This window comes from Gymnodraco acuticeps, unplaced genomic scaffold (genome assembly GCF_902827175.1).
Source record: "Gymnodraco acuticeps unplaced genomic scaffold, fGymAcu1.1, whole genome shotgun sequence".
Lineage (NCBI taxonomy): Eukaryota > Metazoa > Chordata > Actinopteri > Perciformes > Bathydraconidae > Gymnodraco > Gymnodraco acuticeps.
Window position 1 is genome coordinate 1,841,337 of NW_022989890.1, and position 25,068 is coordinate 1,866,404.

Consider the following 25,068-nt stretch of genomic DNA (forward strand, 5'->3'; position numbering starts at 1 on the left):
CACCTGGCCACTGTTCAGATTATTCTGAAATCTTTTCAGGATATAGTGGAACTACTACGACACGTTGAAAACTCTGCATCATTTCCAGTTGACTTGAGAATGGAGGCAGCAGACTTGCTGAGCAGAATGTTAAAGCCAAGCTTTAAATTCCACACCCAGATAATATGCAAGATATTGTCCCTGCTTGAGCCAGCTAAGGCAAGGCAAGGCAAGGCAAGTTTATTTATATAGCACTTTCCAACACAAGGCAATTCAAAGTGCTTTACAAAAAATGAAAGAGATTAAGAAAATGGCATTTAAAATCAGTCATTACAAAGAAAAGCTAATAAAATAAACATTAAAAGAAAAAATACATGGATAAAAGTTACAGTGCAATTAAACATTAAAAGAAAAAGTACATGGATAAAAGTTACAGTGCAGTCTAAGATATGAATAGTTCAATTAAAAGCAGCGACAAAAAGAAAAGTCTTCAGCCTGGATTTAAAAGTAGTAAGAGTTGCAGCGGACCTGCAGTTTTCTGGGAGTTTGTTCCAGATATTTGGAGCATAATAACTGAACGCTGCTTTACCATGTTTAGTTCTGACTCTGGGGACAGAAAGCTGACCAGTCCCTGAAGACCTGAGAGATCTGGATGGTTCATAATTTAGCAGGAGGTCAGAAATGTATTTTGGGCCTAAACCATTCAGTGCTTTATAAACCAGCAGCAGTATTTTGAAATCTATTCTTTGACACACAGGAAGCCAGTGTAAAGACTTCAGAACTGGAGTGATGTGATCCACTTTCTTAGTGTTAGTGAGGACTCGAGCAGCAGCGTTCTGAATTAGCTGCAGCTTCCTAATAGATTTTTTAGTGAGACCTGTGAAGACACCATTGCAGTAGTCGAGTCTACTGAAGATAAAAGCATGGACAAGTTTTTCCAAATCCTGCTGTGACATTAGTCTTTTAATCCTAGATATATTCTTTAGGTGATAGTAGGCTGATTTAGTAACAGTTTTAATGTGACTGTTGAAACTCAGGTCAGAGTCCATGACTACACCTAGATTTCTGGCTTTATCTGTTGTTTTGAACATTGCACACTGAAGCTCAGCGCTAACTTTTATACGTTCTGCCTTGGCTCCAAAAACCATTACCTCAGTTTTATCTTTGTTTAATTGGAGAAAGTTCTGACACATCCAGTCATTGATTTGTTCAATGCACTTACTCAGTGTTTGAATTGGAGCATAGTCTCCTGGTGAAATTGTTACGTAAATTTGTGTGTCATCTGCATAGCTATGGTAACTTATTTTGTTGTTCTTCATTATCTGAGCCAGTGGTAGCATGTAGATGTTAAAGAGAAGAGGCCCCAAGATGGAGCCTTGAGGAACCCCACATGTCATATTTGTCAACTCAGATGTGTATTTACCTATAGAAACAAAGTTGTTTCTGTCCTTTAAGTAGGATTCAAACCAATTCAGAACTGTTTCCGAAAGTCCCACCCAGTTCTCCAGTCGGTCTAGTAATATGCTGTGGTCAACAGTGTCAAACGCAGCACTGAGATCTAATAATACTAACACTGAAGTTCTGCCACTGTCTGTGTTTAAGTGGATGTCATTAAAGACCTTTACAAGAGCAGTCTCAGTGCTGTGGTTTGGACGAAAGCCTGACTGGAACACATCAAAACAGTTATTTAAATGCAAGAAATTACTCAACTGTTGAAAAACAACTTTTTCAATGATTTTACCTAGAAATGGGAGGTTTGATATGGGCCTGTAATTGTTCATTACTGAAGCATCTAGATTATTCTTTTTTAAGAGCGGTTTAATGACTGCAGTTTTCAGGGCCTGTGGAAAAATACCTGAGTGAAGAGATTTGTTTACTATATGAAGTAGATCTGAGGCCATGCAAGGCAAAACATCTTTGAAAAATCCTGTTGGAATAATATCAAGGCAGCAAGAGGAGGATTTCAGAAGTTGAATAATGTCCTCTAGGTTTTTATCATTAATCTGATGGAATTGTGTCATGATGTCTGAATTGATGTTAAGTGGAGATAGGGACAACACATTTGCTGTTCCTGATGCAGAGGCACTGACTGCTTGTCTGATTTTCTGAATTTTGTCAGTGAAAAAGGAGGCAAAATCATTGCACGCCCTGGTGGATAGAAATTCAGAGGCTACTGACACTGGGGGGTTAGTTAGTCTGTCGACGGTAGCAAACAAGGCACGTGCGTTGTTTTTGTTTTTGGTAATGATGTCAGAGAAGAACGATTGTCGTGCGTTTTTCAATTCCAAATTATAAAGGCCAAGTCTCTCTTTATAGATTTCAAAGTGAACCTGGAGATTTGTTTTTCGCCACCTGCGTTCAGCTTTTCGACATTCTCTTTTTTCTGTTCTCACGGTCATGGCCTTTCTCCATGGAGATATTTTCTTGCCAGACACTTCCTTTACCTTAGTTGGAGCAATGGCATCTATAACATTTTTAATTTTTGAATTAAAATGATCTACTAGCTCATTTACTGAGATGTTGGCAGGGGCAAGTGTGGAAGAGAAATTCTGAGTAAACATTTCCCTAGTATTTTCAGTTAAATATCGCTTTGTGGTTACCTCTTTTTGAACATTTTTGTGAACAGAAATAGAGCTCTCAAAGAAAACACAGGAATGGTCAGAGAGTGCAACATCAGTCACCACAACCTTAGAGATATTCAGACCCTTTGAGATAATTAAGTCCAGAGTGTGCCCCTTATTGTGCGTGGGCTCCGTCACATGCTGAGTCAGTCCATAGCTATCAAGAACACAACACAGTTCTTTAGCCCCTCTGTCCTGGGGGTTGTCAACATGGATGTTAAAATCACCAACAATGACTAGACGGTCAAAGTCAATACACACTATAGACAGCAGTTCAGTAAAGTCATCAAAAAAGCTTGCACAGTATTTGGGTGGTCTATAGATATTTAGGAACAGAGCTCGAGAGGAGCATTTCAGCCGAAGGGCCACATATTCAAAAGAATCAAAGTTTCCATACGATGTCTTCCTGCATTGAAGGGAATCATTGAACAGAATAGCAACTCCACCCCCTTTCTTATGCATTCTTTCCTGACTCATAAAACTAAAGTTGGGAGGGGTTGATTCGATAAGAACAGCTGCACTGTTATTTTGTTCAATCCAAGTTTCTGTTAAAAACATAAAATCGAGATTGTGCTCAGTGATTAAATCATTGATTAAAAATGTTTTTCCTGCCAAAGACCTGACATTTAATAAAGCTAGTTTAAGTTTGTTAAACACAATATCAGTAATGTTTTTTGTAACAAGCTGTGGCTGACATGGAATCACTGCTAAATTAGATACACTCACACAAACGTTTGAGCGCTTCCTGTTTCTATGATTCACCGCTCTTAATCTATTACCTATCAACACAGATATCGGCAAAGCTACTGGCAGGCAGGGCCCCGACATGTCCTGGAAAGAGTTGAGAGTGCCATACGCCCTTGAGCCTGGACCCATCACATATCAGTAAGAGTTTGTTGTGTTTTGTACACACACATCCTTATCAGGCTTCGGAGACTGCAGAAGCCCCCTCGAAGGGAGGGGAGGTGGTCGACGTAGGCACGGTGATGGAGACGGGCTAGATGGTGCGGGGGTAGAGGACATGCTGCCAGGGGGGGGAGGTGGTTGACGTAGGCGCGGTGATGAGGACGGGGGAGATGGTGCGCGTCTCCGCGGTGATTTTGGTGGGTGTCGTTGAGGAGCGGGGGTAAAGGACATGGTGCCAGCCCTGCGTATCGCCTTCGTTTGGTCTTTGAACTCCAGGAAGGAATCGGTGCCAACCCTCTGTATCTCCTTTGTGTGTTCATCGATCTCCAGGAGGGTGGGCGAGGGTGAAAGGGTGAACGGAGTATCCTCAAAGGCGTTGACAGGGGGGGGGGGCAGTGGAGACTCCTCCATGTGTCTCATATGTCTCCCATAATCAGAACATTCCTCAGGCGGGTGCAGTGATAATTCTTCAGGGTTTTCTGCGTGATGTGTTGTGTCTTTCTCGTGTTTTGATTCCTCTTGCCGCTTGTCCTTGGCAGAGGGAACAGATTGATGACGCAGGCAGTTGAATATGTTAGAGATAAACAATTTCACTCCTGACTTGTTCAGGCAAACTCCATTTGCCTTGAAAAGATGTCTGCGATCCCAGAAAAAGTTAAAATTGTCAATAAAATGAACAGAATGGTCAGTACAGGCCGTTGAAAGCCAGGTGTTCAGTGCAAACAATCTGCTGAATCTCTCCACTCCTCTTCTGACTGGCGGTAGAGGGCCACTGATGAACACATCTGCATTTAGAGAGCTGGCAGTTTCCAACAAACATTTAAAGTCTTCTTTCAGCACTTCTGACTGTTGTTTCATAACATCATTTGTTCCAATGTGCAGTACCACATTCTTCACAATCGGATGTTCAGCCCCAATATGCAGGATCTTCTCAGCCAAGTCAGAGACCACATCCTTGGGAAAACAGAGTACTTTGGTGTTGTTCTTATTACACAGACCTTTTACATCTCTTACAGCAGAGTCACCCACAATCAGAGTTTCAGGCCCAGTCGTTAGCTTTCCCTCTAGCCTTTTACTTTTAGAGTAGCTATTGGTCCTTACCCTGCTGCGTGAAGAGGACAGGTTATCCAGGTCATCAGATCTCCGGTTCTCGGTCAGCGGAGCGTATCTGTTCTGGATTGGCACACTTGGTGGTTTAGGAGGATTGTTTGTAATTCTCCCTTTAGCAGCTGTCCACTGCTGTTTCCTAGTATGAATAGGGGTTGAAGAGGCGCTCTTCCTGGGTGATAACAATGCAGGCCAGCCGGTCGCATCACAGATTTCGGAGCTCTGGGCTCTGCCTGTTATCCGTCCTCCCAAATCCCATGGAAGTGATTTACTCTTAGGCTTTGCACCCAGAGAGTTCCAGGGAGGACTATCACTTGTAGATTTATTACCCGGTACACAGCCCTCCTGTTCCTTGGAATCCTTGTAGCTGCTAACTAGCTGTGAGTTAGCATACCCTTCTCCATTACTTTGCAACACTGGTAAAGTCGTGTCATTCCCACGACATAGTCCATTCAATTCCACGTTAACTTCCAACCGTTGCATTTTCATTTCCAACACAGCCATCTTCTGTATAAGTTTCTGGAAGTCATCTGTAGAGAACGGAGGCATTTTGCTACCATCTAGCTTAAGCTAAATAGCAGTAGCCTACGAGGCTTTAGCTGTTGCTAGGCCACGCTATTGTAAGACTGACGTCGTCGTAAAAATGTTGAAATATGGCTGAAACCCTCCGTCTATTTACGAAGATGAACTGTCCCAGTGATAAGTTAATGTCCAGGAGCCGCTGCTCGAAGTTTTCAGAGAATAAGAATAGGAAAATCAGCATAAAAAGTAAGCAGAGGCAAGAGCAAGCAGAAAAGCGTCTGCACTGTAAGAAAGATAAGGAGACAAAAACAGCTAACAGGATGATGCAGTCAGAGGAAATGGACCTTCAAACGGCAGTACAGCTTGTCAACACTGCCAAAGAGTGTGTTGAGGCCCTGCGCACCGAAAAGGTGTTCACGGAGATGTGGAGTGAGTGCGCAGGAGATGATACTATCCATCCCGGTCCCACCAAGAGAAGGCGAACTCTTAACACAACTTTGGAGGATTATGTTGTTGAAGAGACAGTGGGAGTGGGAACACAAGAAAACCACCAGATGACAGAGAAACGGCGGCTGTTTTACAGCTGCATTGATGCAGTTACGGGAGAAATTGCGCGCCGCTTTGGAGAGCGAAACAGCGCATTCATGGAGGCTATTGCTTCACTCAACCCGGAAAGCAGCTTCTTCCTGGAGCCCGAAAAAGTGGAACCTTTGCTTAAACTGACTGGAACCACGCTCGTTGATGCCGAGTTCATTGTGGCCAAAAAGCTGATTCTGAAACACTTGGACAGCATCACACCACCAGAGGATGGGAAATGGACATTGAAAAACATACGTGGTCATCTCCACACGACGCTTGAGGCAATGCCAAGTGTTCTCCCCGCATGTAAGGTTTCACTTACCTTTGGAGCTTCGACAGCTTTATGTGAGAACTCTTTTTCCACACTGAAAAACGTTTTCAGTGAGCACCGAAGGAGCATGTCTCACACTTGGAAAGCAAATTTAATCCAACTTGGTTTCGAGAAGGACCTGACAAAAAAATGCAAGAATGAGTGGAAAGAGATGTTGCTGAGGAGGTTCCATTCATCTGGGAAACGTCGGCTACAGCTTTATTAGGCCCACCCTGAGTACATCGTGTAAGTAGCAAACAATCATATCACGATGTAGACTAAGCCGTTGTTTTCAAGCTTTAATGTGAACAAAATATTGGGTATTTTTCAGTGTGTTCTTTTCACTGTATGTTTGCCAATATATTTGTTATTTGTTATTTGTTTAATTCCACTTCTTTACGCCAAGAGACACACCTCTGCTTTAAAGTAGTTCGTGCAAACTGATGTTTAACATGTAATTTCCTCCTGATGCTCATCTTCTGAAATTAAAATACATTTGCATATTATATTTGTATATTTTCTGGCAGTATTCTGTTTTTTGCTGCATAACTAAAGCCGTCTGATATTCTATTACATCTTTAAATGTTAACAGCCTTGACTCAATACATTGTTTTTTCTTAGTACATTATGCAGCATTCTCACAGCTTTTTTCTGTAATGTAATTAAATGTTTTAAATTACTCATAGGTAATCCATCCATGGTGCTGAAGTAGCGTTATTTTTGTGACTCTATCCTGAGCACATGTGTACATTTCCTATGCTCAAAAGGTTTCATTGCGTGCACAAACATAACGCCTAAATCTGTCTGCAACTATATAGGCTATGCACATATGTTACGTTAAAATGGGGTGGGGCCTGGTGGTCGGGGGGTGGGCCCGCCCTGATAAATGAAATGCCCGCCCACAGATGTATGTCTGCCGCCGGGTCTGGCGGGGCCTATGGGGATCTTCCATTTAAAGCAGTGTTTCTCAAACGTTTTCATACCAAGGACCACTTAACCAATAAAGAAACACTCGCGGACCACCTAACTCAACAAATATCCAAAATCACATCGTTTTTCTAGAACAGATTACAAATCGCCTGAAAATGGTACAAACAAGTGGCAACATGTGTGATGAAGGTGTTGCTTAAGCTCGCTCCATTGCGGAGATATTCCCGCAAGAGTGCGGAAAACTTAAATTTATTTATTTATTTAAAATGTGAAATTTTACCAATATACTCACGGACCACTAGGGGGCGCTCACGGACCACCAGTGGTCCGCGGACCACACCTTGAGAAACACTGATTTAAAGTGATGTTTAAAACTCAGTTAATGGGGCTCAGTTAATGGGGCTCATTCACTGGCGCTTCCACAAACAACAACCAACATAATTATTACATTCAAATGAAGTACATTATTCAAGTTTACATTAACTTTGGATAATAACACGGGAGAAATTAGCAGAAGCGCTCTCTTTTCCTCTCTCCCTCTCCTGACAGCCGATCGATCGGAGCATCCCTAAATGAACTTAAAGCTGAAATCTTTAACATACCCTTTTGTCACAACAGAGAGGTAAATCGTAAAAGCACACCTGTTAAGAAATTGAAACATGGTTTGACCCCACTTCAGAACAAGGTCTGGTTGGCCTTCTTCCATGGTTCTCTGGAGAAGAAGTGCCGCAAACTCAATAAAATACACCTTGCGTCTGAGCTTCATCACTATAGAAACACACACACACACACACACACACACACACACACACACACACACACACACACACACACACACACACACACACACACACACACACACACACACACACACACACATAGATAGATGTCAATGAACAAGACTAAATATTCATTACAAAATGATCTGAGTATGTGCAACGTACCGTCCAGATAAGCTTCCTTTAAGGGGCTGTTAGAGATCAGATCATACAATATGGTGGGATCCTCACAGCCAGTCAGTGGGCGTGCAATGTCTGCAGAAAATGTACAATGTATAGCTTAAGAGAAACTGTAATATCTTCTATTATGCTTCACAAAGTTATGTAATTGGTAGCAGAACTATTAAAAAATTGACAAATTGCCAACGTTAGCTTTTTTTTAAATAGGGTTAGAAAACGTCTATTTTCCTAACTGTATCAAAGCTGTTATTACTTATTGAATAGCAGGCCCTGGCAACATACCACATTTTTTTCACAATATACGCTTTTTTTTTTTTTTTAAATGAATGATATTTGTATCTGTGTGTGTGTTACCATTGTGTTCTGTGAGAGCTGCTTCAGATGGGCATTCTTTCTTGTTTTTCTGATACAGAGCCTTCAGTTGAATACCTATCTTCATTTCAGCCTTGATTGCAGCATGATCTGCCCTTTTCTACACACACAAACCACTTCATTTATAAAAAGGTATAACCGTTTATCAGCAAAAAATTGTATATTTTTAAGAATATGTACATATATAGGGTAATCATTTTAATTATTTGAATGATGTTAAGTCATTTTAAGAGTTAGGCTTGATTATGTGTCAGTCACAATTTGTTTATATCTTTACACCCACAGCTTTATTGGTAAGTCCACTGATCTGCAGCTGGGCTTCGTAGACCTCTTGGAGCAGCCTGCGACCACAGTCCATCACCACAGAAGCCATGTGATGCTCTCTGAGCACACGTAATGCCTGGCCAGGGAGGAATAGACATTACTTTGTTCAAGGCGCCTGGTTAGTTAACATTTGGGATATCAAGGTGTCAAGGTGGATGAGTGTGACTACTAAAATAAAAATAGTGAAGTATCTTTACACTACAATCATGGCAAAAAACGCCTCAACACATCTTGAAAAGGTTAACTTTAAGTGTGTAGGTATATTTATGTTAAAGGTTCAGCATGCAGAACATTTTATTGTGTAAACACACATAAAGAGATAATGTTAAAACTTGCAGACACACCTTGGAGAGGTAGTAGGTGATGCACGCTATCATGTGCATAAATGACTCTGATGTGTTTCCAGTCCCGTTTTGTTTAAAGAGTCCTGAATTCTCCTCCAGAACTATCAAGCATTTGTTCAACACCTGCACATCAAAGCACAGACGCATGCTTTTACACACATTCTTATTAACTTTTTACAGTTTGTATTATGTTACAGATTATAGACTTCTATGGACGAGGTATATTTGCAGACCTGAACTACTTGGTCGCAAGTGATCTGATGGAAGATCATTGGTGCTAACAGGCCGTAACAGCTGACTGCAGCTTGCACGGCAAAGCAGCCGTCGTTCAACCACATGGCCAGGTCCATGGCCACCAGCATTCGCTCACACTCTGCCAGTCGGACTTCCTGCATACACACACATCATTTATTTATATCCATGTTCATTCAGAACCTGTCACATCAATACAAGCAAAAAAACAACATATACTTTCACATTGCGATATTGCTAACAATGATTACTTTCATACTAATTGTTGTCTCCTTGTGTAATTCAATTTGGAAAATAAATACACACTATATTGTACTTGCATACATCTCTTTCCAGATTAATTTATTTTACCTGTTCCCAGATAAACGCTCCACCGTCACTAAATGAGTCACAATTTAGCGATCCCTGCTGAATGTTTATCTCCGTCTCAATGAAGATGGAAGTGAGGAACAGCTGACACAGGTGAGGAGAGGACAGTAGCAGGGTTTGGACACGCAGCCTTCAGTATGGTGAATGGAGAAAGAGCGAAAGGAGATTAACAAATGTAACAGTGTACTTTGGCTTGAGCTGTGGGGACATGTGTCCTTTCTCACCCTGTCATGGCAAGTCTTTCCTGTGTGCTGTGGGCTCCAGAGTCGGGGTCTGTATAGTGGATCCACAGTTCTCTGCAGGCTCTCTTTGCAACATCATACTGATTCGTTTGAAATGCAACCTGAGGAAGGAGTAAAAAAATCCATAATCCTGCTTGTTCTCTGGCTCTGTGGGAAACAGTGTTAGGGTATCCATCAGTTTGGCATGGGCTGAAATCCTAACAATGATCAGCAACTGTGTGATTACATTACATTACATTGCATTTAGCTGACGCTTTTATCCAAAGCGACTTACAATAAGTGCATTCGACCAACAAAATACAAACTTGAAGAAAACAGAATCATATAAGTACATCAGGTTTCATAGAGCCAAAACATTTCAAGTGCTACTCAACTGGCTTTAGATAAGCCAGTCCTTTGTTAGTATATAAGTGCTTTGTTAGCAATTTTATTGCTCGAAGTGGAGTCGAAAGAGATGAGTTTTCAGTCTGCGCCGGAAGATGTGTAAGCTATCTGCTGTCCTGATGTCAATGGGGAGCTCATTCCACCATTTTGGAGCCAGGATAGCAAACCCACGTGTTTTTGCTGATGGGAACTTGGGTCCCCCTCGCAGCGAGGGTGCAGCGAGCCGTTTGGCTGATGCAGAGCCGAGTGCACGTGCTGGTGTGTATGATTCAGGGTTAATCATAAAAACACCTACTGGCTCTCAAACCGACACCCAAATAAAGCAGCATGTAAAGAAGAGTTTCCATTCCAATGTATTGGTGCTGAACAACTTGTCCGTCAAAATGTGAAATTCCCTGAGAAACGTCAAATAAAATTCCGTTTTTTTTAACTTAACTAAATGTATAGGAAGGTTATATGAAGAATGACATCATCAATGCCTTTAGATGTAATGTTTTGTTAGCTTTTTCCTGTTAAAAAAAGGGATTGGAGATCCCTAGTTTGTGTTAAGGTGAACGTTTTGGACAAGGGCTCTGCTATTCTTCATTAGGAGTTTCTGTAGCACAAGAAAAAGCACCTGGAAAAAGCAAGTAATGAGGAATGTAAATTGATAAATTGGGAATCTAGCATACCTGTGCCAAGTAAGCCAAAGTAGAGAGCAATGGTACCGGCAAGGACGCCAGCAGTGGAAATGTTGAATCTCCTATGCTGTTACCCAGGAGCTTTCCCTGGCTGTCGTAGGCTGCTACTGCAAACACATACTTCTGATTTTGCTGCAGCCCCTCAACCCTCAGCACGCTCTCCCCAGATACTGATGGTACCTGAAATAACAGACTTAATATTATGGGCACATACTAGATCATAGAAGTTGAAAACATGTGTTGTGAAAGAGATCAATTGTACCCAATTTCCAGTTCCTGGCAGGCTGCAGTCCCCAAGGCGGACTTTCCAATTAGTGCCCTCAGCCGGACGTCCGCAGAGCTGATACCAGTAAACCTTGAGAGACACAAGAAGAAATGACACAGAGAAAATTATAAAAAAAGTAAAGAGGTGGGGTTTGGGTACTGTTAAACTAACTAAATTCAATCTCACCTGTTCCTCTAAGTTATAAGGTGCTGGGGCAAAGGTAAAGGAGAGGTTGGTGCGTGAGAGCAGGATGGGGGCAGGTGGAGGGTTTTCTTTCTTCTCCTTCGTTCCTTTATCTTTATTTTCAGCTGGAGTCTTACAGGTCGAGATATACAGTTTCCTTTCTTCCACCCCTGCTTTCTCTATCAAGGTGGAGGCCTCCTGTTAAGAACATGGAGAAGCTTGTTGAAATGTCATTGCACTTGAAGAAATCTCACCTCAATCACCAGTCATCAGTAAAAGTGGCTTGTATTGTAGTGGCTTTAACACTAGAACCACCAACGGGTCAATTTTACCCACAGCTGTTTTTTGATTGTAGATCTATGTAACTTTTTTTTCAATAAAATATTAAAGTCTCCCAGTCCGTGACTTTTCCTGAAAGTGTGTTATGTAGCACCCTCAGTTGTTAAAAATTGCCATTTATACCTATATCCGCCAACGGGTAATATTTATCTCATAGAAAATGCAGCGTAAACATGACGTGTTGCTATAGCAACGCCTTTTGTCTACTGCGGTTCCTTATAGATAGAGAGATAGATTGAGAGATAGACAGATAGATCGTTATAGATAGATCAATAGATAGTTATAGATAGATAGAGAGAGAGATAGAGAGATTTGTATCTAAACAAAACACAAGTGTAACACCAAGCGTTTAAATCAGCACTGGTAGCGATATTTTATACTTCATGCTATCTGCACAAACGATATCACACGAACAGCTGAGAGTCCACACTCCACAGATTCTATTGGTATAAGTTTCATCCCTGTGCGATCAAAACTCACTGTTCTACATGATAAATAAAAGAACATTATACCTTGAAAATCAATAGCAGGTACATTTGACCCGTTGGCGGTTTTAGGTATACAGCGACCTCTGGCGGTTCTAGTGTTTTAATACACATTACTGTGTAGCATGTTGAACGTTCTGACTGTGTCTATGAAAGTGTGAACGAGGTTTGTAACCTCCAGCAGACTCTGGGTTTTCTGGCTGTCATTTGGCTCCATGTCGTTGTGCGCCAGCAAGGCTTTCTGGATCAGGAAAAGAGCTTTGGACCCCTTGTTCTTCTTGATCCGATTCAACAGTTCAGACTCTTCAACTAGACACAAGCAACAAAGGACCAAGACAAACCATAAGCCATATTAAAACCCCATTGTTTGTGTCTACAAGTAGCCTAGGCATGTTTTATTGGAAAGGCTAATTATTTCTCAAAAAACACAAACAAGTAAAGTGAAACTGACCTGCATTCAGCAGCAGTAACTTCAGAGAAGCCCTGTGGTGAATGATGTCCAGTTCTAGATGAAGGTCTGAGGCCAGCAAGAACACACGTTTGGACTGAGTGTGTTGAGAGCTTTCAATATCTGATTTTGCCTCGGTTTCCACTTCTTCTTTTTCCTTCCCACTTATTTCACCTCCTTTATTTTCCTCTTGCAATGATGTCAAAGAAGATATAGGAGTTGATGGAATGAGGGGACGACATTTCTATCCGAAAAAACAGTTTTTAAAGTTCAAAGGTTTTATTGTCATATGCACAAAGCTACAGTGTAGAAATGGCAATGAAAATGTTCTGACCTGAGCTCCTCCAACAATCCAACATATATAATAAAATACAAAAATACAAAATAAAAAGTAGTGCAAAAAGTCTATATACATGTAAATAGAATATGATATGTACAAGAACAGAATATGAAATAAAATAATGTAAATTAAGACAAAATTAAATACGGTTTATTGCATTGATAACTATTTATATAAATAAGTAGATTGCAAGATGACAACAGGAATGTTTATCGGGGCACTTAGCAGAGCTCAGGTGTTTAGCAGTCTTATGGCCTGTGGGACGAAACTGTCCCTTTAGTAACACTCATCCAGTGTATTATCTCATTCATGGATTTCTGAGTCTACTCAAATCTTGTATTCTGTTAATTCTTGTTATGTTCTCATCTTACAATACAGTTTAATACAGGCAAAACCTGGCTTACAATGGTCTTAAATGAATAAATGTGAGACTGAGTGGAGGACAGGTAGCATACCTGCATGAAGGCAGCGTCAGTGATCGCTGAGCAATCTTGAGGCGGCGATATATCTACACCCTTTACCAGGGCATCAAGACCCTGCTCCACCAACACACACACTTTCTGAAGCAGCCCTGTACTTGAACTCTACAAGCACACAGAAAGACACACATTGACCCAATATGTCGTTGATTATTTTTAAACGTTCACATACAAACACACGTTATATCATAACTATTCATATATCGTTTGATGCTCATTATCCACAGTTAATCCTATCACATACCTCAAGAATAGAGAGTGGCTTCCCACTGTCACAGTTCACTTCACGAGATCCTAGACATTAGTCATAAAACAAAACAAATTCAGCTCTGTATGTGTGTCCATGTCAGTTTACCAGAGTAATATTCTCAAAAGGAATACACGATACTGTACAAGAGATGCATGATTTTAGCTGTACTACACACTAAAACAGGGAAACATTAGAATGTAAATCCTTACCAGGACATTGTTTGCTGGGTTCAGCTGCACTCTCTAGCAGTGTGGCCAATGTGAGAACCATCTCTGCTGTTATTATGTAGTCCACAGTTGGAAAATCACAGGCAAAAGCCACATCACACAGCATAGATAGACACCACAGCCACTGCAATGTTTTACACACACACACACACACACACACACACACACACACACACACACACACACACACACACACACACACACACACACACACACACACACACACACACACACACACACACACACACACACACACACACACACACACACACACACACACACACACACACACACACACACACACACACACACGTAAAGAAATCAAATAGATGTCTATATTAAACATACTGTCATTTATTTCTAATATAAGCTTATGTATGATTTCTGACCATTCAAAATAAACGTTACAGTTAAGGCTATAGAAAATAACATTTGCTCCTCAGTAATGTTCAGTAATGTGTTGTGTCTCGTCAAATTTGTTAGTTATGTTTATGTGTTATGTCTGTCTTTTCATGTTATTTCACGTCATGTCTGTCTATTTATGTCATTTCATCTCTAGTCAAGTCCCCGTGTTTCATGTCATGTCTCGTTTTCCATTTCCTGTTTTATTTTGTATTTTCCTCTTGTCTCTCATTTCCTCCCTTTGTGTGTTTTCCCATCCTCGTCAGCGTCTGCCCCGCCCCTGATTGTTTACACCTGTTCCCACTCACCTCATGTTTAAATAGTCCTGTCTTCCCCTGTCCTGTGTCAGTTTGTCTTGTTTGTTTCCATGGATGGTCGTGCCAAGCCTCAGCAAAGAGAGGATTGTTTTCACTCATGTCAGGTTTTGTTATTTTTTGCAGACTTAAGTTAATCTTAAATTCTCTTTTTGTTACGCTTGTTTTTTCCTCCTTGTGAGCGCTTTTTGTTTAATCCAGTACCTACTCTGTTAAGAGGGATTTTCTTTTTTATTGAAATTAAAAATAAATGTTTTGCTACATTCATGACTGTCTCTGGGTCGTGCATTTGGGTTCTCCAGTTTGTGTTAAGATTGTGACATAATGCATACTTTTAGAATACATACCTTATCGTAATGATCCAACTTTTCAAGGTAATGTAGAAACTCTAAGTTTGGCATCTGCTCCCTTTGGATCACCAGCCTCACTTGACCCCAGAGAAATAATAAAACATCCGCAACCAGGTCTTCATCCGGCTGCACCTCCTACACAAACACACACAACAGTACATAGAGATTATAAATGAACTCTTCCTCTACCTGTATCCCAGTCCTTGGCAGATCAACCCAAACACAAACAGCACTTACAGGAGCAGAGGCACACACAGACTTGTGGAGGGTGTCTACCAGGCCGATGAACTCATCACTCATTGAGAATGAAGATTTGTGATTGCCTGTTGGAAACAACATGACAAAATAAATTCTGAGATCATAGAAATCAGTGTTCAGTCAGCAGAGGCGCGGGAAGGTATTTTGAGTGTGGGTGCTGAAGTGCTGTCCGATGTGCTAATTACGCACGGGGGGGGGGGTGACGTTGACATACACTGAGCAAAACTACACACACACAGTGCATAACAATGGACTCCAGTGCACGCTATTACGGGCACTATAGAGCGCGAACACACACACACTATTGAGATGTAACATATTATTTTAACAACAATGTGGAATTTACATTCATTGAAGTAGGCTATCAAGGCATTGCTAATTCCTGGCTACATATTACACAGATTCTGCGTAATAATTAGACCCTCCAGAAAAACGCGATTCTGCGATCGCAGAATTTACCGCATAATCAGCAAAATGGCGCAGATTTTTAAAAGGCCGCATATTTATCAAAAGGCCGCATAATCCCCGCATTTTTCCACACAAAATTGAGGGAAAAAAAAGTGAACTCGTCTTGACGTGAAGTGATGATGATGATGACGGGACGTCATCAGCTCGCGCATCACAGAAGATAAACAACACCGTAGAGTGAACGTGTGGAGCTCACACGAGAGTTTCTCTTCACCAAGATGAACAAATCTAATCCATCTCATTTACCAACGAACATTTCTGCTAAAAACCGGGCAAAGCAGTACCCCGATGTCTTGCATGAAAGTGGGGGGAAACTATTCTGCACCCCGTGCAACTGTGTGTTGGAGCATAAGAGAACATCGACGGTGACGACCCACTTTGATTAATTCAAACATTCGAACATGCTTTCTGCTGCTGCGGAGAAGAAAGCCAAACAACTCACGTTCACCGAGGCATCAACCTCCAAAACCCTTTCGAGGGCTACAAGAAACGAGGTGAGAAGCCTACAAGATTGAAGCTGGTCAGATAACGAACATGAAATTAAAACAGAATGAGGCGGAGAAGTGTGTGTGTGTGTGTGTGTGTGTGTGTGTGTGTGTGTGTGTGTGTGCGTGTGAGAGAGAGAGAGAGTGTGATTAAAATAGCCCAATTGCTTTTACAATAAATAAACATTGAATGTGTTTAATTGTATAGTAAAGGGGTTTAATGTTAGTGGCAGGTTGTGTGTGAGAGAGAATAAATAAATAAGACATCCCAATATTTATTTTTTCCGCATATTTAGCATATTTCCGCATATTTCACAACTTCCCGCAATTTCACCGCATAAAATCACATAAATCCCTGCATGTTTGATCGCATAATCAAGGATTTTTGCCCGCGTTTTTCTGGAGGGTCTAAATAATGCCCTGCCCCTGCATCTCCTATTTCAATCTTTTTAGCAGATTTAGCGTTTTTAGTGAGAAAGAATTCCGAGATACGTTTTTGCGCCATGTCAGTTACTTGTCACTTGTGTTGTGAGTCATGTTAAAAGTAGCCGACTAAAAACGAACAAAACACTTTCTTTCCACATCTTTTTTATTTTTCTTCCCTGAAGCTAAATAATTTATTATATAGTTTAAAATTATCATTTGAATAATAATATATAATATAAAATATATCTCAGGCACAATGAAACGAAATGAAAACAAATATATAAAAAAATAAAATGTGCAGACAGAGGAGCTCCGCCTGCCTGCCGCTGGTGTTGCAGCGCCCTCAGCACCCCCCTTCCCGCGCCCCTGTCAGTCAGTCAGTGATGAAGCAAGACAAATGTTGGGCACATAATCAATGCTAGAATATGAACAGTCTGTCAGTTCACATTTAACGGGAAGTAACTTGGTTAGGATATAGATTTGACAGCAGTTTGGCAACCCAGAAGGTTGAAGAAAAATCAATGAAGTCTAGGATGCAACAATACATTTCTTATGATTATCCTTTATAGACCATTTATTTTAAACCATTATCTAAATAAATGTTTGAAATATCTGGCACATCGTCATTTTTTCTACCATCACTCGTGTTGTCCTCTTTCGGATGGCCCCTCTGGGAAGACAACAGAGTGTTGAAACTGTCAAATAAAGCAAGCTCCAGCTCTGCCCTCCTGTGTGACTGACCTTCCACACCCTGGCACAGAGAAACAGTAAAGACACTTAAGATTATCCAGAAACACAACACATTAAATTGGAAACATAAGAATATAGAGACTGATAGAAAGTAATATATTCCCATTCTTTGAATAAGGAGATGATTGTGTGCTACTCACAGACAAAACCTGCAGCATCTCTCTGGCAAGTTCAGTGAAAGCATCTGTCTGCTTGTACTGAAACAACATCTTGATAAACTTCATCGCAGAAATGAAGGGTATTTTGTTTCCTCCTAACAACACAAGACATCACATTACTTCATGATAAAGTGAAGGACATGTTGATAGAGTGCCACAGTGACGCGGAAGTAAACTCCTTCCGGTTCCTTCGACAAAAACGCAATGCAATTTCTCCATAGGATTTTGGAAAATAGCTGGAAATAAGGTCTGTGGTCGACACACATTTAAGAGACGGGTCACGTTTTGTTCAGCCGGATAATTTCCACATGTCTACCCTACTTTTATAATTTTCTAATCATAAATCTAGTCGCCAGAAGCAAAATGCTAACGTTATGCTATAAAACGAACTACAGCAGGGTCGCTGCTTCAACGTCACGCCAACTTAAAGGTGGGGTAGGTAAATTTGAGAAACCGGCTCGAGATCGCTAGAATTTGAAAATACACAACCGGAGAAAATCTGCCACTTCCTTACAGAGCCCCTCCTCCAACACACACGAACGCGCACATGACCAATGAGGGCACGAGATAAGTTTGTGCCCCGATGGGAAGCTGACAGGCAGGTAGGCTATCCAGTTATTATAGCAGGGCCGACTAAAATAATTGGTCGTGCTTTTTTAACAGTTTTACGGCTTCCACAGATGACATTTTTTTATGGATTTGTTGTCAAAGCACTTAAGATATTCATTGCTATCGGGATGTTAAGAGCATTCCATGGAATATAACAAAAAGTGTATCTCGAGCCGGTTTCTCAAACTTACCTACCCCACCTTTAAGATCCATATTCAAAAATACAGATTCTAAATTGTACAAGTTGAAGCGTTTGTTTTAACACTTTGAAGGAGGCAGGTACTTGCTTTCAAGCAGAACACGGGGGGGGGAAATTAGCGGGAGTGTTCACGTGTTCGGTGTAATGACGTACAACGGCCTCGACAACTTCTGTAGTCCTATTCAGCCACTTGTTAACAACCATCGTTTTTCAGACACGTAAACTCTTCAAAAATCACAAGTGGGGTCACTGTTGATGTATTTAATGTCGTAGAACAAAACGTGATCTGTCTCTTCAATTTGTGTCAACCACAGACGTTATTTCCAGCTATTTTCCAAAATCCTATGGAGAAATTGCATTGCTTTTTTGCGAAGGAACCGGAAGTGGTAAAATGCTAACTTACGTCCGGGTTTTCGGATGCGTCACTGTGGCACTCTATTGAAATGTAAGAAACATTTTGAGAAAAGTGACGAACCTGCAACGGCTAAATCCAATAAAGTGGAGGTTGGTGTCAGTGCACTGAGACATCCAAGAGACTCGCTAGAAGTTGCTGCTCCTTTACATCAGGAACATACAAGAAAATAACTCAATACACAAATCCCTCACCTTAAACATCCAATATTTTTTGTTGTGTTTGTTTAACCTACCAGATAATATACTGATGCCAGCAGACAGGAGTTCCAGGATCACCTCCTGCAGCTCTGGTTCATCTGGCATCCTCGTATGCAGGGGGCGTCTGGTGCTGTCCCAAAGGGCTTCCAAAATGCCCAGGAACTGCGCTGCACTGCTGTCGAACAGGCTCATTAGCATGCGCTCTGTTGTAGTACGAGGCCATGGCCCCTACAGTAGATACAAGCAGGCATAAAAGGACAATTAAGATGAGATTTAACACTGAATATTTTGATATTGATAAGAGAATCTTTTTACATTGGGTATGTCCTTCAAGGTGCTTTTGATTTTATGCCTGAACGAAGTTTTGGTTCTTCGTCTGGCCTCAAACGGTGAACGTTTAAACAGCATAGCAGCAAGCTGAAAAAACAACAACAAACTGATCACTTTGGGATAGAAAGTCAGAAGAAAGTTCTGCCTCTTCAGAGGGCAATGTTCTGCATGTGTCTTTGTAAATGATCGTCCTATTTAAAAAAATAATTAAGAGTATGAACTGTATTTTTGTGTGGAGGAGTCTCTTGCCTTGATGGAGGCTTCTTTGTAAGCTCTCTGAGTCTCTCTGGTGACAGGAACATCACTCTGCTGTTCCAGCTTTGCTAACTCATTGATTTTTCCAAGGGCTCTCCTTGCAAATTTCTAAAAGCATTTGAAGATACACAAACAACCCCACAAATGGTGAATCAGACTTTCACATACATTCAGATTAGTAAGGTTTTCTATGTGGCTTCAATATGTTGATTATATCATACAAGGCCATTTATTTTGAACAGTGCATTCTTGATACAGCAGATTAGTATTATAAATCAGTATTATAAGGTCCTAGGTAATAAGACTGTTAGCAGACTGGCTAACAGAAAACGGCAAGCAGATAAACGACAGCTGATAGTTGGCATTTATAACTTATTATTTCAGCCTTTGAATACCCTTTAAACATGGCAATGATTTTGTGCTTTTATGTGTCTTATTACGTGTTTCACCTCCGCTTGAACAGCAGCCTTGTTGTCATAGTAACAGTGGCAGACAGCACAGTAGAGTGTGACAATCCACGGCAGATACTGAGCAGTCATCAGAGGAAGGGACAGCTCTAAACTGATGCTTGCCCATAGAAGGTACTCCAGCGCCTGGACAGGATCATAAATGGTGGAATAAAGGTTCATGTCACAGACAATTGTATCTACATTATAAATCACATTATTCATTAGGTAAATGTAACATTCATTCTTAGGAGTTGTTTGTTGTCTTTCATATAGAGGCAGAGTTTAAGAACACCAACAATGTGCAGAAGAGTGTGAATCCCTGAAAACTCAGACCATTAGGGAACACCAATTCACACAGTCTCCCAGTGCTTGATTATTAAAGACTTGCAACATGTCACACCCCATTTCACACCCTGTCCTATCCATTTAGACTAGAGTCTAAATGTCTATCAGACACTTCAAAAACATATTTTGGAAAAGCTCTTAAAGAGTATCAACAGATACAGCAGTAAAGCTCTCATTTATCATACAGTATCTCCAATTACCTGTGCACTACAACTCTTGGTCATCAGGTAACGGCAGATGGTGTAGATGTGTAAAGAACCTGGAAAACAACAGAAAAAAAGGTACATTGTACAGTTAAATACCAAAGCTTGCAGTATCTTGTAATTAATAATTTCAATTAAAAAATCCAGACTTTTTTTTTTTACATTATTTTCACTAAATCTTGCACTTCAAGACAAAACCAACATATTTCTGGGAATCATAGGATAGTGTTAGGAGGTTACCGCTTTGACTATACAAAATCACATAAGATATGTTTACAAAGTAAGCTTAGTAGTAACCCATGCATCTAGAACCTCAAGCAAACACCCTTTTGGACATATACTTAAAATCTCCTCTTCTGTCTCACATTGATAACTTGCTTTGTTCTTCCAAAAGTTTCTCTCAAAATAAAACCTGAAAACTGGACAAAACTATTTAAGTTGTACCATTATATAGTTGCCAGCAGAGATGTTCGTGTTGCTGAACAGCCTGCATCATGATCCTGAGGAAGTTCAGTACATCCAGCAGTTTACAGAGTCCCTTTTGGCTGAGGACACTGTGCCTTTTCTCCAGTTCAAATATACACAGGGCACAGCCGTGCATTGCACGGATCTACAGAAACAAACAGGCACATGGACATAGCAAATATATCAGGGTTCAGGAAAAGAAAAAGAAAAAGTTCAAATATCAATGGCCTTCACATTACAAACATTTGAGTAATATAAAACAACAAAGTACAAAAAAGCATGGTATGCAGTGTACCTTCATGGCAAATGTATCTTGGTCTGTATCAAACCCTTCAGGGAAGAAGTAGGCCATGAAATGCTTTACATCTGTGATGTCAGTTATTCTCACAGCAGCAGAGTTGAACTGCAGCAGGTTGAGACTGTATCCCTGCCAAAGAGCTGACTGGTACAACTACAAATAAAGAAGAAAGGGAAGGAAGGTATATAGAAAATGTCAATTAGTGTTAAGTTATGCAGTCCCAACAACCAATGGAAAACTGTCTCCAATACTCAAATATATCACATCAACACACAACTTACCATGTATTATGAAGCTAAAGCATTTGTCACAACCTTGAGTGGTAAATATCTAAATAAGCATACGATGCATCACATCCATTATCACATCCAACACTGACCAGGGTTCCTTTCACCAGTCTGCATATTTAGACTGATACAATTATGAAGCTAGAATGTAATCTATTTATGATCAAATGCAGTAGGTAAAGTAATTTAACTACAGAGTGAAAATCATATTGGCAGGTATTGAGTAGTAAGCTACTGAGACTTACCTTTATCCCAAAGAGAAAATCTGCAATCTGCAACATGCGCTCCTGGTACAACTTCCAAGGCAGTCGATGTTTGTACTTTTTCCATATGTCCATTTGGATTTTCATCCTTTAAAATGAAAATAATCAAATTAAAAACAAAAGGGTAAAGATAAATGTCATTTGTAACCGATCTGACAAGGCAACACTGAAATATCTGACTTGATATGTATGTTGTAGCATCTGTTTCATTTAAAAACTCAGACCAGGATTAATTTTATTAAAAAATTATTTTAAAAGAATAATGTTGTCCAAAACAAATGGTGCTCTTAACAGAAGAGGAATTAAAAGTGTAACTGATGCCTTCATTTCTTTTTAAATATTTACTAAAAACGGAGGCCCACAACAATGTTGTTTAATTTGACTGGTGGTGGCCCAGCCTAATGTTGGGTTGGCCACGCAGCTGCTGTTACACGTGAAGCACGTCCTGCGTGTTTGCTAGCTTATGAGTTATGAAAAAACGTCATAACCCAAACAACTGGCTTTGGCCATATTAGTAGCTGAAAACGACTAAAAACAACTTTGCTGAAACTTTTTTCTTCTGGTAAAGCTGCCATTGATGTAGCAATGCCAACGGTTACGATAATAAACAGCAATAATCTAGCCGGCTAACTAGCACTTTAATTAGCCAGCTAACACTATGTTATCTCACCCTTTAGCATGACAGTCGTTGTTTCGGCTGGTAGAGGAAGTGGATCGTCTCATCAGCGTTATAAACGAGTTTATGTCTCGTTCAAAAGTTAAAACAACGGGGTTTCTATTATTAACTTTCCCGTAATATGAAGCAGGTAAGTCCATTTCTGCGGCCACAGCCGTACCAAAGTAACCGACTTATTTTCAGCCAAAACCAACTGAACTGCTCCAAGCCACAGGGACTACCACATCACCATGGTAACGACGCTAAACAGTAGACAACCGCAGGTGGAAGGAATAAGAACTCAGATCTTGTTCATGAGTAAAAGTAGAAGTACCAGAGTGTAAGAATACTCTGTTAAGTAAACACTGTAGTATCTATGATTCAATATAAATGTAATATAACATCTTGTAGAAAAAATGTAGTACAAAACAATCGCTGTTTCAAGAGGTGGAAATAGTACTCAGATACAGAGTAGGCTATAGGAATAATCCGTTACAAGTAAAAGTCCTGCAATCAAGAAGTGACTCAAGTACAAAATTGTGAGCATCAAAATATACTTAAAGTACTGAAAGTAAAAATACTCATTATGCCAATTGCTCCATTTCCGAATAATATATATAATATGTTTTGATTATAATTATTGATGCATTAAAGTGTTATCAAAGCTGGTAAAAGGTGGAGCATGTTTTAATTAGTTAGTTTGTGAATTCACTCCATGTGAAATGAAAGTCTTGTTCATGGGTTGATTATAAATCACCTCATTAATCCAAATCTCCACAGTAACTAAAGGTATTAGATAAAAGTAAATGTACAATATTCACCCCTGAATTGTAGTGGAGTAGAAGCACAAGGTAACACAAATGTAGTCCCTCAAAAGTGTACTTGAGTATATCTACTTAGTTACATTACACCACTGCTCACAACATTAACGTTAATTGTCTAGGGGAAAGTACCTACGTAAATCATTAAATAAGTGTTTACATACATTTTCACTAACTAGTTTTACATAGTCATAGAGGACGCTGTAAAAATAAGTTTCATATTATTATTGTAAGGGAAACTTCTGCAGCAATGGAGAGTCAGGACTCAGAGAGACACGAGGAGAGTTGGAGCTTTGATGTCAAACACTGATATTTATTTACAAGTATCGGTCGGAGAAATTCACATCACAAGTCACACAGCCAGAGATTCTGACTGCCCTGATGGTTTGCCATGTCAAATATGCCGCGCCTCTCTCTCTCTCAATAGACCTTTTAACTAGTTCAGAGAGAGTAAACAACATATTTGGGGAGATAGACTAAACAGCTGGGCACCCTGAATCACTTGCGCCTGACCCTTAATGGCCTCGAAGCCAGTGTTCCCACAGCCGTAAACCATTTCGTGACCGAGAGTTGAACTGGTTTATCAAGATAGCTGGAGCCTCCCATTCCTTAAGAGAGATAACAGAGCCAGGGTTGGTCGTAAACGTCAACACACAGAAAAGGTTAAATATCTAGGAGTAAAGACAGAAATATTCCCTCACAATTATGTAACTTTTCTTTTAATATACCGTTAATTACTGTTTAGACCTCTATATTCATCATTAACGTTATGCAGTGAGGCCTAAATGTTGCCTATTACATTCCCTTTAACATTACATTTACTCATTTGCATTAACTGTATAATTTATTTAAATAGCTTTATTATATGCTTTATTCATGTAATATATAACTCTTATTTTAACTTGCATATTTATTTAGTAATTCTCATTTTGACCTTTTTCCTTTTTATACATATTAAATTACTATTGTTGGTGGAATCCATGTCACTTAATAAATAAGCAGTCTAAATTTGAACTTCAGCCACTGTAGTTTCTGTGTTTAAGCTGGATTTTTGGGTTTGAAACTCAGTGGTAGATTCTCCAAAAACTAGAAACTACAGCTTAAAAAGGAAATATGACATAACAAATGAAAAAGGCATGGAAGTCACGAAAACAGTGGTTATGCAATGGTTTGAAAATAAATCTGTCTATAGAAAGTGCTTGTGGATACCACAGATTTTATCTGACAGGAAGGATGGAGCAGGGACTGAAATGAATTTGGTAGGCACAGCTGTTGGACAGTTGGAAATGACTTCATATTTTACATCTGAGCTCATAGCAAAATGATAGAGTCTCACCTAATGCTGTCCCATACAAACTCATCAATTCCATTTCCCATTCAACCTCACATCCATTCTGCACACAAACCTAAAGCTTCTGGCACTCAGAGCAGGGCAGGCTAATGCTCTGGCAGCTATTCCTCAAACAAACACAAACACATTACGATCACAATACGGAACACACACAAATCCAAGACCAGGGGGCATTTCCTGTATATTGAGTAGGGGGGGCATCAGCCAGTAACTCCCGAAGGCCAGTGGTCCACTCATGACTGTGAGAGAGAGAGAGAGAGAGAGAGAGAGAGAATAGAAGAGAGAGAAGAGAGAGAGAGAGAGAGAGAGAGAGAGAGAGAGAGAGAGGACCTGAGAGAGAGAGAGAGAGAGAGAGAGCATACGCGAGAGTAGAGAGAGAGAGCGAGATAGCGATAGATAGCGCTCGAGAGAGAGAAAAA

At 40.3% G+C, this 25,068-nt stretch overlaps 1 protein-coding gene across 2 annotated transcripts in view; it reads right to left on the reverse strand.

Moving 5' to 3' along the window:
• The window catches only part of LOC117536251 (cilia- and flagella-associated protein 54-like), a 158,924-nt gene extending 136,249 nt beyond the window's left edge, over positions 1-22,675 (reverse strand). For both annotated transcript variants that reach the window (XM_034201053.1, XM_034201047.1), the window contains exons 1-30: positions 22,493-22,675; positions 21,805-21,910; positions 21,270-21,425; positions 20,954-21,119; positions 20,507-20,565; positions 19,962-20,105; positions 19,507-19,620; positions 19,243-19,344; positions 18,963-19,155; positions 18,791-18,871; positions 17,490-17,602; positions 17,236-17,350; positions 15,200-15,285; positions 14,960-15,097; positions 13,879-14,020; positions 13,664-13,713; positions 13,396-13,524; positions 12,604-12,844; positions 12,328-12,461; positions 11,332-11,526; positions 11,143-11,235; positions 10,872-11,060; positions 9,799-9,917; positions 9,557-9,704; positions 9,187-9,342; positions 8,954-9,076; positions 8,569-8,685; positions 8,268-8,385; positions 7,899-7,988; positions 7,596-7,722 (exon numbers count right to left, since the gene is read on the reverse strand). In XM_034201053.1, coding sequence (XP_034056944.1) covers positions 7,596-7,722; positions 7,899-7,988; positions 8,268-8,385; positions 8,569-8,685; positions 8,954-9,076; positions 9,187-9,342; positions 9,557-9,704; positions 9,799-9,917; positions 10,872-11,060; positions 11,143-11,235; positions 11,332-11,526; positions 12,328-12,461; positions 12,604-12,844; positions 13,396-13,524; positions 13,664-13,713; positions 13,879-14,020; positions 14,960-15,097; positions 15,200-15,285; positions 17,236-17,350; positions 17,490-17,602; positions 18,791-18,871; positions 18,963-19,155; positions 19,243-19,344; positions 19,507-19,620; positions 19,962-20,105; positions 20,507-20,565; positions 20,954-21,119; positions 21,270-21,425; positions 21,805-21,910; positions 22,493-22,638 — 3,890 coding nt within the window. In that variant the 5' untranslated portion in view covers positions 22,639-22,675. The remainder of the gene's footprint in view (positions 1-7,595; positions 7,723-7,898; positions 7,989-8,267; positions 8,386-8,568; positions 8,686-8,953; positions 9,077-9,186; positions 9,343-9,556; positions 9,705-9,798; positions 9,918-10,871; positions 11,061-11,142; positions 11,236-11,331; positions 11,527-12,327; positions 12,462-12,603; positions 12,845-13,395; positions 13,525-13,663; positions 13,714-13,878; positions 14,021-14,959; positions 15,098-15,199; positions 15,286-17,235; positions 17,351-17,489; positions 17,603-18,790; positions 18,872-18,962; positions 19,156-19,242; positions 19,345-19,506; positions 19,621-19,961; positions 20,106-20,506; positions 20,566-20,953; positions 21,120-21,269; positions 21,426-21,804; positions 21,911-22,492) is intronic.
• Positions 22,676-25,068: the final 2,393 nt, after the last annotated feature.